This window comes from Tenrec ecaudatus, chromosome 16, assembly GCF_050624435.1.
Source record: "Tenrec ecaudatus isolate mTenEca1 chromosome 16, mTenEca1.hap1, whole genome shotgun sequence".
Lineage (NCBI taxonomy): Eukaryota > Metazoa > Chordata > Mammalia > Afrosoricida > Tenrecidae > Tenrec > Tenrec ecaudatus.
Window position 1 is genome coordinate 22,679,657 of NC_134545.1, and position 13,714 is coordinate 22,693,370.

The 13,714-nt window shown below is 42.3% G+C and overlaps 1 protein-coding gene across 1 annotated transcript in view; it reads left to right on the top strand.

The window, feature by feature from the left end:
* Positions 1 to 310: 310 nt before the first annotated feature.
* Positions 311 to 13,714, top strand: part of LOC142428942 (solute carrier family 5 member 4) — a 55,650-nt gene continuing 42,246 nt past the window's right edge. The window contains exons 1-5 of the mRNA XM_075533866.1: positions 311 to 445; positions 1,161 to 1,232; positions 2,390 to 2,494; positions 4,377 to 4,436; positions 6,710 to 6,814. Of these exons, the coding sequence (XP_075389981.1) occupies positions 311 to 445; positions 1,161 to 1,232; positions 2,390 to 2,494; positions 4,377 to 4,436; positions 6,710 to 6,814 (477 nt within the window). The remainder of the gene's footprint in view (positions 446 to 1,160; positions 1,233 to 2,389; positions 2,495 to 4,376; positions 4,437 to 6,709; positions 6,815 to 13,714) is intronic.

Here is a 13,714-nt window from a genome sequence, read left to right on the forward strand (position 1 = left end):
TCCCCCTGATCCTTACTTAACCTGGCCACGTTTTTGTAAATGCCCCGTGTCTCTACTCAATGACCCTGGCCATTCCATCTCCAGATCTCACCCAATTTCCGGACCCTCCTGCCTCATTCTTAGCCGTCACCTCGGCCAGCATTGACTAATGGAGCCCAGAGTCTCTGAGCCTGGCTTCAGAGGATAGGTTTAAAGGTCCCCAGGCCAAACACTAGCGCTGATATCATGCCCCACCTGCAGGAGGCTGATCATTAACCCAGATATTATATAAAGAAAGGGCCACCAGGAGGGAAAAGCACCATCTGAAGTCATGGCCACTACAATTAGCCCCAGCGCCACGGCTGGGGTGCCGGAGCTACCTGAAATGTCAAGGCGCATCCAAAATGCTGCTGACATCTCTGTCATTGTCATCTATTTTGTGGTGGTGATGGTGGTCGGGCTGTGGGTATGTGGTAGTCCACTGAGGCTTTGGGGTAGGCATGAGGTAGAAGGGGAGAGGACCAGGAGTGACCAAGCTAAGGACACTCGGTAACTTTCACCAACTCCACTGTCTTTCTAGCAAAGTCATTTTTGCCTGTGTAACATAAGTAAGTTTAACCTGAGCAGCGTGTGTGGCTTTATCCCCTAGCAGCCCCATCACTGTGAAGATCACCAGCACAGAGGACTTCCGGTTTATTCTGTTCGGCAACTTCAGTGGCTGACACGGGGGAATAAGGACTTTCTTTTTCTCGTCTTATTCATTTTATTTTCATTTATTGTTGGCTGTCTAACTTACGGAGTTGGCCACTTGGTCCATTTCCTCTTGTTCCTTCCTGATGAGTCAAATTGAGGATGCAAAGTTTCTCGCAAGCCTAGCATTGGCGTTAGCTCCCAATGTTTGAATGGAATAAACAAAGCACTTAGGGCAGAAGTTGCAGGAGAGGATTTCTTAAGTTCCTTCCAGCTCCAGGTTTTTATGTAACTTGGGTGTTTGTGCCTCTTAAGATTTAAAAGTATACCACGTAAGGCATAACTTCTGCTATAGCATAGCTTTCAGGAAAATGTTTCTCTTTCGAAGTGCTAAAGTGGTGGCCCCTGTCAGCACCCAGGCCGGAGCATCTAGCTGGCTGGCTTGGTGCTTGTTCTTAGTTTGTCCCTCACCTTGCTACCCTTCTGTTCAGGCCATGCTGAAGACTAATCGGGACACTGTTGGAGGCTTCTTCCTGGCTGGTCGAAATGTGGCCTGGTGGCCGGTGAGTCAGAATTCCCAAGAATTAAATATTCTATGTGTCTCTTTGAGCTGGAATTGAATTGATGACAGTCGGTTTGATTTGGTATGTTATGTAAGAGTGAATAAAGGAAACATGGGGATCATGATGTTTTCTGAATTATACTGGATGCCCACTTACTGACTGATACCTGTTCCCCTAAATCCTTATTCAGGGCTCTTAGCTTTAGAGTTATTAAATTGTAATTAGTCACCAGTTCTGAGAGCCAGTTGTCTGGGATTTAAGGACTCCTAGTTCCACTCTTCAAGATCTCTGGTGGTGCAGTGAGTTCAGTGTTGAAGTGACCAGCTTCTCGAAGGGAGAAAGAGAAGCCATCTGCTTCCATAAAGTTGACAGCCTGGAAACCCTATGGAGTATTTCTTCTCTGTCCGACAGGGTCCGATCTGTGTCCACTCAAGAGATTTATCTTGGGCTAAAGATGTAAGACCTGTAGGTGATGTAAGGGGGAAGTAACAGATGAGAAGAGGGTCTCAGGGTCTCAGGGCCAGTAACAGATGAGAAGAGGGTCTCAGAGGATCTCAGGCTGGAGGGAAGCATTAGTCTTGCCCAGCTTTGGGAATTCTTGTCGCTGATCAAAAGAGCGAGTGCTGATGGGAAATCTAAAAGTTCTTGACAAGGGACAAGTTCCAATCACAGTAGGAGGACTATCGAGCACAGTTCACCTAAGCAATCAGTTGGCAAGATTTTTTGGTAGGGTGCCAGATTTCAAGTATTTATGGTTTCTGAGCCATTCACTCTATCACTGCAAAACAGGATTAGCATTCTGGCATAAAAACAAATAGTGTCAGAACATAAGCAGATGAGTGTGATGTGATTTATGAATTCTAAAATTAAATGTCATATAATTGTCACATTTCACAAAATGTTTTTCTTCTCTAGGTTTGTGTTGTTGTTTTGTTTTGCTTTATTTATTTATTGTTATTTTTAAACATTTAACCATGTAAAGACTATTCTTAGTTTCGGGGCCATACAAGTAGATCAGCAGATTGAGTCCAGAGTCATAGTTTGCTACCTCCTGCCCTAAGAAGATAGTGATTGAAGTATCTCAACATTTACTTGGCTTCGAGAATTCTGATTTGAGTTTTGCAACTTTGACCCTAACCTGTTCTCTTGGATTCTAGATGGGCGCCTCTCTTTTTGCCAGCAACATTGGCAGTGGCCACTTCGTGGGGCTGGCTGGGACTGGAGCAGCTTCAGGCATTGCCACTGCAGCATTTGAATGGAATGTAAGTCCCATCACGGGCTTTCCAACCCCCCCCCCCTTCAATTACATTCATAGCTGATGCTCAGTTCCTTCTGGACAGTTGTACAGTATTAATTCTTCTTCGGGTTGATTTCTATTGTTGCCTCTTCCTTGTCCATCCCTTTTTGACCTTCGAGACATTTCCCTGCAGCCCCTTTGTGTGTCAGCCAGTCTCTGTCTTATACTCTGGTCTTTTGCTCAAGTAGTTGCCTCTAGCACAAGTGTCATTTTTATGCGACTCAAGCCCATTTTTTTTTTTGATGACCTCCTTGGCCATTTCGGCTCTCAATTTTCTCTCCTCCTTGACACTATGTGTCCAGCTCTTTTAAAAGATGCAAGGAATTAAAAATATATATGAACACTTCATTATTTTAAGGAGCTTACCCTCCAGGTGCAGAGACAGACACACATGCAGGAAGTACAGCAGCAAACACAAGGTCAGAAACATATGCAGCTATTAAAGGATCTCCCAGTAGGGGGCATGCATTGTGGATGAAATTTAGCAAGTGTCAGAGAACTTCCTGCAGCTCATCCCAGCGGTGGGGGGCTAGTAATCAAGTGGGTCCTGAGTCTGTGACCCTGGAATGAGTAGCGAATGGTTAGTGGGATGGTAGCTTGCCTCTACAAGGCTCTGTGATTAAGTTCACAAATATTCCGCTATTTTACCAGTACAAGTTAGACCTCCATAATTAAGTTCTATGACCTCTAAGACTAGAGGTCATGTCCTCTTTCCCACTCACATCACCCCAGCTTTCTGCACATGCCATACATCTTTGTTGGGGTGGCTGAATTTTTTCATGTTCTTTGATCATTTCCAGTATATAGATAAGGATACATATCAGTCAGAGGAAGATGTCTGTGGAAAAGAAAGTTGAGCTATAGTGAAAGTGTAAGCAGACCATCGGATAGACACACGAAGTCATCATAAACCAATACAAATGCTTGTGACTCCTTATTGAATAATTTGTCCCCAATTTTTCTCAAAGAATGTCAGGGACTCCCGAATGGAATCTAACCCTAGACTCTAACTCTAACACTTGCACTATGACTAAGTGAGTGTGGGGATCAGGGTGCACAGATTTCAGCTGCACCTCTTACGATGTTTGACCTTTAACGCTGTGAGTGTCCTGTTCTCCATGATTCAAGAATTACTGCTTCACCATGCCTTCCTTATGTGATTGTTGTGAGATAAGCATGAGTGATATATGTGAAGTCTCTCAGTAAACATTGCATATCATTGCAAAATTCTACGATTATCGTTATGTTTCTAGACCTGGTGAGAGGGGTGAGGAATATTATCTTATGGCTAACTTTCTCTCTTATTGTTGTGTCACTCAACTCATTGTTGTGTCATTGTTGTGTCTAAACTCACTACTTATTTTTTTTTTTTGGCAAAGATCCTTTACCTTCTGTTCAGTTTTGCAACCCACATCTCTTGTCATGTCCCATAGAGCTGTGATATCATGTCAAATACGCATTACAGGGCTATCTGCAAGACTGGTGGTTCCAACCAACCAGGGGAGAGAGATGAGGCTACCTACTTCCTTAACGATGTTTCGACTCAGGAACCCTACACGGGGTCGCTGTGAGTTGGAATCACCTCAACGACAAGCATTTGTGTTGTGTTGTCTGCAAGTGTGTGTGTGTTTGTGTGTGTTTAATTATTATTTTGGTTAAGCCTATAAACGCCAGGGCCTCTGGATTATATACACAGGAAAGGAAGCCACAGCTGCTCTCTGCAGGCCATCCCTGAAGGAAGTGTGTCAAAATCCACACAAGCTTTTCTTTTCCAACTCAGAGCGTGTGAAGGGAGAAGGTCCATGACGACGTCTCGTTCCATTTACGGTCGCCTTTTCTTTCTGTAGGCCTTGCTGCTGCTGTTAGTGCTTGGGTGGTTTTTCGTTCCTATATACATCAAGGCAGGGGTAAGTATCTGTGCCCATCTTTCAGGTCGCACTGGGGACATCATTTATTCACTCCTGTCTTCGGTTTAGTCATAATGGTTAGGTGCTGGCACTTACCTAACCTGTTTCCAGAAACACCAAGAACTTGGTCCCTTCCCTAGGGAGACACCAAGCATACATACCATGACTGCAGCAAGGAGACCAGTCAGTGATGGCTCTGAACAACGACCATTGTGATAGCGGCCAGCCCAATACAGGGCAGTGAGACTGACGCCAAGCCACACATGTACTTCAAGAAACGATTCTCAGCGATGACATGAGGCCAGTGGGCAGAAAAGTGGGATCATGAAGGAATTGAGAAAATATTATAAAGAGGCAGGAAATCATGAAAAAACCCTAGAGGATCCTGTGAAATTATCATGAAATAAAGGGTATATGTGGGATTGGTGGGGGTCCACAGATAAAGGTAAGTTTGAGAGCGAAAGCCTAAATTTGAGATTTAGGGGTGAAATGGAAAAGTGTGCCCTTTACTCTCCTAGAAACAGGTAGTCAAGGTAATTTCCGGGTAGTCGATGTAGACTTCCGGGTAGTCAATGTAGACTTCCGGGTAGTCGAGGGCCATGGTCAGATTCATGTTTTAGGATGCTTCATTCAGACAGCTGAGTGAAAAATGGCCTCGAAGGGGCACCTCCTAACGATGAGTTAATAAGGAAGTGCATATGATGCCTTGGGAGGCTCTAGGCAAGGAATTAGAGAGGCGGGGTAAGAGTTCCTAGAATAGAGTTGACAGGTTGATAGCTATGAGGAAGGCATAGAGAGAAAAGCCTAAGCCTTTATCCATCTGACATTGGTGAGTAGCAACCGGGATACTAAAGGCTTATAAGTGAAATTATTTTATCACTCCCTATCTGGAAGAAAGAAGAGAGGTGGAATCAAAATTAGTCACATGGACTAATAGACCACATGATTACCAGTCTCCACAGCCCAGGCCAAAATTACTTGATAGTGTCTAAGCTACCAATACCAATTTCTTTGAAGGGGATCACATGAGGAAATCCTGGATAGAGTGAGAAAAAAATGTAAAACAAAATTTTAAATCATAAAAGAATTCAGGCTTACAAGGTGGACAGAGACTTGTGGATGCCTAAGAATATAGCTCTAATCACCCTTCATATCTGGAAATAACTCTAATTTTATCCAACCAATAGACTAATCTATAAGGGGGATAATAACTTTAGGGAGGTGTGAACACCTCAGAATAATCAAGTCTGAGATCAAAAGGACAGTGCTTACACAAGGACAAAGTTTATAGGATTAAGGAAGGAGGAGAATAAAAATCGGGAACACAGAAAGGCAGTGGGACATGTGATGCTGCAGTCGCCACAATCCCCAGATGGCAACCAATGACATGAAATGAAATGTGTATGAATTTTGCATGAAAAACTGATGTGCTCCGTTAACCTTCACCCAATTCACAATATAAATAGATAGATAAATAAAGGACCTTAATCTCAAGGACTTAGATATGTGAGGCCACTGCTTAGGGAAGAAGGGGATCCCAGAGAAAAATAAATGATTTCCAACAGGAAGGAGTATGAGTTCCTTTGGGAACTGAGTGAATTATTGGTATCTTCCAGACACTAAAATATGGACATGGAGGGCGATCTGGGCTGTGGACTTAACTTTGGAAATGCTGTTTGAGCTCCCAAATGTGCCTCAGAGATGTTCACAAGAAGCTATACTTCCCCAATTAGAAAAGAAAACTATTACAAGTCGAAAACCTTACCGGGAGATCCCGAGGAGCTGTCCCTGATGCAGGTTGATTATTGAGAAAAAGCAGAGGCATCTCAGCAGAGGCTTGAGGAATGGCTCAACCAGTCAAAGATGCATGAAAACCATTGCCCAGGCAAGAAAAATATTGCAATCAACGGTCCAGAAAGAGAGTATTCAGCATATTTGGGGATCTTAAAGTAGTTCCAGCAGCATATTGGGGGACCTTAAAGTAGTCCCAAGTGATTAAGCTGAAGTGGAGTATGGATATTGGTAATAGAGACTGGGTATTGGTAATAGAGACTGGGTAGAGAAACGGACAGAAGCCTGATTCATCAGTAAATATCAGAGGTGAGGATAGATCCGAAGCCCAATTCCTGGATTTTGCTGCTCTTCCAAGGGAGCATTGCTTTCTCAACTCTGTATTCTCAAGATAACAGCAAATTGTTACTGCTTGGTGGATGTTGACGGATCTAAATGTGCTGGGCTTTGTGGTCAGTGCCTATTGATGTCGGTTTCTACAGGTGATGACCATGCCGGAATATCTGAAGAAGCGCTTTGGTGGGAAGCGGCTCCAAATCTACCTCTCCATCTTATCCCTCTTCATCTGCGTGGCTTTAAGAATCTCGGTGAGTTCCGAGCCTCCCGGCAACCTGTTTTTGCATGATTTACTTGATGAGATAGAGTACTAAGAGAGCTAGAGGAGTCAACTACCTACAGCCTTTCAAACGTGAGCTTTAGCAAGTTCGGTCTCTACCAAGTCTTCATAGGAAATCAGAAACCTCAGAGACTTGTAGACTCTTGAAGTTGTGAGACATTCCAGAGTCTATGTTTACCTTCTTATTAAGGATATGGGGGGCGATGGATCTATAGCAAAAACAAAATGTATCCTTCAAGTAACAGTTATTTAGTATTGGGAAAGAGCAGGACTTTCCTGGTCTGCCTTTTTACCACGTGATATCCTCTTCATTCTCTTTGGGCGAGTCTGGGTTTATACTTTTTTTTTCCAGCTGCGCTATCTGCCACATAACCACCCACCCCCACAAAAGTGTCTTATTGCTCTATATTGAATTTTCTTAAACGTACTCTATTTTAGCTAAAATTGGCTATGGAAATTAATGTTAAAGTAATTAGGACATTTTGAAGAGATCACATCCCTTGGAAATAATCAGTGAGGAAGGAACATTTTGAAGACTCGGCAGAAAATATAGGAAACCATGAAAGAGTAAATCATTTGCTTTTCATCTAGAAGTTCAAAGTCCAGGAAGTTATCTCACTGTCCACGAGAGAAGAAGTTGATCCTCATCATTGCTTTTCTGTTTAGCTGATTCACGGTTGGAAATAAGCCAGATTGGATGGCATGAGCCTTCCTAATGCAGCGTGAGCATTTTCCAAACATATTGTTTACTATTAGGCTCCATGTTTACAGTAACAAAGGTTCTTGTGTGTTGAAAATTGTCTAGAAAAAAAAAGAGAAAGTTCTCCTAGAATCATATTTCTGAAATAGTTAGCAGGTTATGATAATATATGCAGAAGTATTAAAATATGGGCTGACATACAGTATGTGTGGACACAGGCCATGTGCTGAAGACACTCAGGAAAGAGTGGACACTGTTTGGTGGACTACAGAGGACCTCTTCAGGAAGGAGGCATTAGCTAAGTATCCAGGGTGTGAAGGGTTAGGAGATTCAGAAGGAAGTAAATCTCCTAGTTATCGGGTCTCTAATTCCTACAGCTTTATAGTAAAGCACATGAACAAGGTGCTATGGCAGAAAGATGGTAACCAAAAGGTTACTCCATGGAGCCTGCTGGAGTTGAGGGTTTCTGATGATGATTAGAAGTTAATAAGGGGTCATAATGTTGTAGACCTGAGGGCTTTGGGAGGCAAGCAGTGAAGGCCAATTATGTGTGTAGATTTTTAGTTGTCAGGAATGATAATAGTAATAAGAGTCCATTCTTGCTCCAAGGATATTTTGAGTGACATTGTTGCCAGATGCCATCAATCAATTCAGACACAACAGAATGCAACACTGCCCAGTCCTGCACCATCCTCACGATAGTTATGTGTGAACCCAACATTGCAGTCACTGAGTCAAGTCATCTTGTCGAGGGTGTGCTGTCTTCACGGTTCCTCCATTTCACCAACCATGATGTAATTGTACAGGGACTGGTCTTTCCTGCTACCATGTTCTAAGTAAGTCCTCCCTAACGATGCTTTGGGTTAGGACTTGGGCTGCTAATTTCTAGGTCATTGGTTCAAAACCACCAGTCATATCAAAGGAGAAAGATGAGGCTTTCTACTCCCATAAAAAATTTGCTCTCTTGGAAATCTCCAGGGTCAGCTCTACTCCTTGCTGTAGAATCACTATGAGTCAGGATCAACTTGATGCCATTGAGTTTTAAGTGATATTAGTAGCCATTAATTATAGACACGGCTTTTTGTGTACTTTTACAACTTGATAATAGGTTCGATTGTGATGATTATGAAACAACTATTGATGAGGAATTAGGGCTATTTTATAACCCTCATTTGATTTAGGCTTGGAAAAGACATTGCTCGTTGGTTCTCAATCCCCAATAATATGAGGACAAGTCAAGATTTTTGCTACTAAATCATAGAAACCTTTTGTGTTAGGCTGGGTTGACTAGAGAGACAAATCCAGTGACACCTATATGTCAGAGAGAACCTTAAATCAATAAATAATCATATATATCAAGTAATCATCCCAATCCAGTCCACAACAAGTCCATAAATCTGATATTAGTCCTTAAGTCCAATACTAGTCCATAAATCTCTCTTCAGACTCACAGAGCCACATGCAATGATGCAGAATGCAGGGAGATCAAAGGTTGGTAGGGGCAGAGTTGTGAGGATCCAATGGCAGTGTCTCTGGTAGCTCTCAGAATGACTCAACATCAGGAAGGTGAAGCAGAGAGAGAGGGGAGGTTCTCAGGCCTCCTTATGAGAAGGCCATGCCCCCATGGAAATGCCATCAGGCTGTGACCTGATTGACAGGCTAGACTCCAACACTTCACTCTATTTATCAAGTGTTTATGTAACTTGACACCTTTACACAACTCGTTAGCCATACATAAATTTTAACACAACAAAAATAACATCATATTTGTGCCTAACTGGATAAAACTGAAATGAATACAACTCAAAAAGTACCAACCTCATTTAAACATAATATTCTATAAGTGAACAAAACAAAAATTCTATGCCTAATGATTGCAGTTAAGTGAACACCTACCCATAATCCTACAATCCTCTGAACATATTCCCCATCCATGAAATTTTGTAAACCAGTCACTTCATGTCTTTATTGCCCTGACTTTGGGTATCCAATTTCTATACTGTCCACTTACATCAACCCAGAGCTCCAGGGAGACCAGCATGTTCTTTGATGCAAAGAATCTTCATTCCAGTTTGAAACTTGTGAGGCTGCATGCATAGGCAAAGTCAAATCAGGACCGGCTGTCTATAAAGTCAGCAGCAATATGCACCAATTCAGAGGCTAAAAATCTTATCTGATCAGGTTGTGGTCAACTCAATGTCGGCTGTCTTGCTTAGCCTCACCAGGGTGCCTGCTTCTCAACTTTTGACATGGACCCCGTCACAAATTCTCAGCAACCCTAGTTCCCTTGGGCTAGGTCATGTTTCTCACAACTCTAAACTTCAGACCAGCCAAGCTGCTCTTGTCTTCTCCTCTAATCCCTGTGAACTAGATCCATGGGTGTCCGTGGCCAGACTAAACCCATCTCTTTATTGCTGCATTTCTCCCACTTCCACTCAACAAGTAACTCCAGGTGGTCACCTACCAAGCATTTCAGGCTGCCCATAGGCTCCCTTTAACATTTAGTCCTAGAGAGGAAAGTTTCTTCATGGCTCTAAATTCTTCCAGCTTCAGGCACAAACTAGTAGTTCAAAATTCAAAAGGTCCAAAGGTTCCTTTTTGCTTCTTTAGTCTGTCAACAGCCCCCTAGGCAAGTCTCTTAGAATGCAAATGTCCTGAGCACTCAAAACACTGGGTAGGGCTTATCTTTTCAGAGCCTTCTTTGCAGGAGTGTCCCATACCCATTTAAAGCTTTAACTTAATGGATGACCAAAGTGAGTTCTCAAACCCTTTTTTTTCCATACTTCCCAGCAATCATTCCTATCAATCATCAAATCAATAACAATAGGCAAAAGAAGACAGTATAAACCTAGTCCAGACAGATCCTAAACACAATTCTTAAAACAATCAAATTTAATCCTTATCTAAACTATCCCATTTATATACAATATGGTCTGACTTAGGCCTCTGGCTGCATCAATCCAGGATGGGAGTCTTCTATCCACCATTTTGACTAAGCAGCATGGTCTCAGAGTTCAAGGGGCCATTTTATCCCCTGAGCTCAAGATTCACATTTATCACATTCATTTTTTACCATTTCAGACAGGAATAAACAATAGCAACTTCTAGGAATCAAAACCTTCACTTCCCATCTCTTTTCCAGAAAACCACCCAGTAAACTGCATGGCCATATTTGACCTCCAGCTAGCCGAAGAAGAAAAACCGCATGAGGCAGAGGCAGACAAGCCTCCACTCTCTATCGTCATGATTTATTTCTCTAGTACCCCACTTCCAAGGTACCATAAAGTGTTAGGCAGATAGACTAGAGAGACAAATTCAAGTACACTCATATATGTGTGAGCGCTTTATAGCAAGAAGTAGTGATATATCAAGCAAACATCCCAGTTCAGTCCAGAACAAGTCCATAAGTCCAATACTTGTCTATAAGTCCAATATCAGTCCATAAATCCCTCTTCAGACTCACACAGCCACATGCAATGATGCAGAACGCAGGAAGATCACAGGCTGGTGGGTGCAGAGTTGTGTGGATCCAGAAGAGGTGTCTCTGGCAGCTCTCAGGGTGACTCAACAGCAGGAAGGTGTAGCAGAGAGAGAGAGAGAGGGGAGGTTCCCAGGACCCTCCTTATGAGATGAGCGCACCCACAAGGAGGTACCATCAGGCTGTGACCTGATTGACAGGCTAGACTCCACCACTTCACTCTATTTATCAAGTTGATACGAGATTATGTAATTACCACCGCTGTATTAAACAAAAATATCAAAGTGTCAGATTTGTTTCATCGCATAACCTCCATATAAAAGTGCATCCACTTCTTCTTACTTCCAATTGCATATTGCTTTCCCCTTCGCTCAAATGAATGCTTATTTGCCTACTGCCCATACACTTCTGAAGTCAGTGTTTCCACCTCGTTAGCCCTTCTGAGAAGTGAAAAGTAGAAAGATTAGGGATAAAGAGGGTTGTCTCCACCAAAGGCCTGCCCTAAGCAAAAATTATGTGGCAAAGGAATCAGGCACACATTAGACACCGATGGGGAAAATCCTTAAATGGGCATGCTCAGACCCAGGTCCCCTAGGCTCAGGTGGCCATCAACCTGGGCACGCGCACATTAGGCACCAGCGACATTACGTCACACAGGTGCACCTGAACTTAGCCACTAAGATTGGCCAATACCCTCAACGACGCCCCACCCCCTCAGCCAGTGGGTGTAGGAGGGGTTAAAAAGCAGACTAAGAGCGGGCCACTCCCGCCTCTTGGGTGTCTCTTGCAGAGTGGAAGGCAGCACCTGCATGCTCCCTTGGGATTTACACTCTCTCCTGAACTTTTTTCCCCACTTCGGTTTGAGAACTCCATTCTGGCCATTTTCCATATGGCTTTTCATGCTCCCCTGAAGTGGCCATTTTTGGCCACGAACGTTCCCACAGCTCCTCCCCTTCCCCGCCATTTGACCTTGCATGCTTTCCAGGGATAGAGTATACTATGTGCTATCTGAGACTGTACTACCGGAACTTCTCTTTCCCTCATAAAAGTTACTTGGATTTACAAAAGTGCTTCTGCCAGGTGAATTCTTTCAGTAATGATAAGCAAGAACGGAGATAAACCAGACCAGGAACCTAACATTTGGAAGAATCTACACTCTTCTGTTTTCACTATGTTAAAACAGCCATTTCAGCATCCTGAAAGGACAAGCACAATGTTATATTTAATGTTCTTTATGTTTAGGGAACAAAAAGAAGTCTGGAGGGGTTAGATCAGGGCTATATGGTGGGTGAGGTAAGTTTTCTCAACAAAATTCTCATAGGATAGGCCTTTGCTACCCTTGAAGAATGAGTTCATGTATTGTTATAATGGGGGGCGGGGGTGGAAGATCCTCAGCTCTACTTTACTGGTCTTATTTTCTCATCAATGTAGTTTTCTATATAAATGTATTCATAAGAAGCCCCATCACCATCCTGTGTACTTTGAGAAAATATATCAATATCATCCCTTTGCTATCTCCCCCATCAAGCCACCATAATTTCAGAGATAGCTTCACTGCCTTGAATTTAATGGACACCCCAGTTTCCTTCAGGAGCCACTGTTTTGATTAGGCTTTTTACAATGTATATTTTTAAGGCACCAGAGGAGACTGACCGTTGCACCACTGAGAGAGCTTGTCTGTAGTCATCACTGGAGGCAAAGACACGTTTAACTATGTTTTGTTTGGAATAAGCCTGTTCGTGTATGAACTCGAACGCTAGGAGCATCTCCACATACATACTACTTGTTAATGTATAGTGATCAAGATAATAAGTTGTCCTTTTAAGTCTAAGAATTTCATTTCGTATTTCCAATAACTTTTTGCTCTTTATCTGCAACATACTCTACTGTGCATATCCTACTTGTAGAAAAAGTTATAATCTCTTTCAAGACCTAATAAATTACTAACTGTAACAAATGCTGTATTATACAATATAATGCAATATTTGATAAAACTAATCTGCATCTGAATTCCAATTTTGTTACCTTAACTAATAATATCCTTTATAGAATATGTTCTTTGCCAGGATAGGATCAAGCTTCTTCATATGAAGTATTTCCGCAACCTTTTTCTGTCTTGTATGACACTGATTTCTTTAAGGAATACATTTTTCTCCTTTTATTATGCTGTTACTTTTTTTTATTTGTGTGAGGTTTCCTCATGATTAAGTTCAAGTCAGGCATTTTTATTAGAATATTATATAGGTGACATTGGTTCCTTCACAAGGTATTGTGTTGCTTTCCTCTTGAGTTACTTGATGCCCATCTATTGCTCAAAGGTATTAATTTTGATGGCTCAGTCAAGGTGTTGCTGAAATTCTCCACTGTACAGTTTCTATTTTATCTTTGCTTAACTAACAAGCAGTCTTGAATAAGATTCTTTCTCCCATTTAGAGTTTTCATCAACTTTGTCACTAGTTTCAACATTCATTAACGATCCTCTCTTGATCCAATTTTCACTATGATAGTAGCAAAATTATGATCTTCTGACCCCCACCCTATCAACTAATCACATTAACCATCCCAGTGAGGGCAAGATCCCTTATTTCCCTTCAACAATTTAACAGTGTGATGTTTGGGGTTGCATCTCCTGCCTCTTCCACTTGCTATCTGATGACCTTGAGTAAATTAAGTAACCTTTCTGAGCCTTAGTT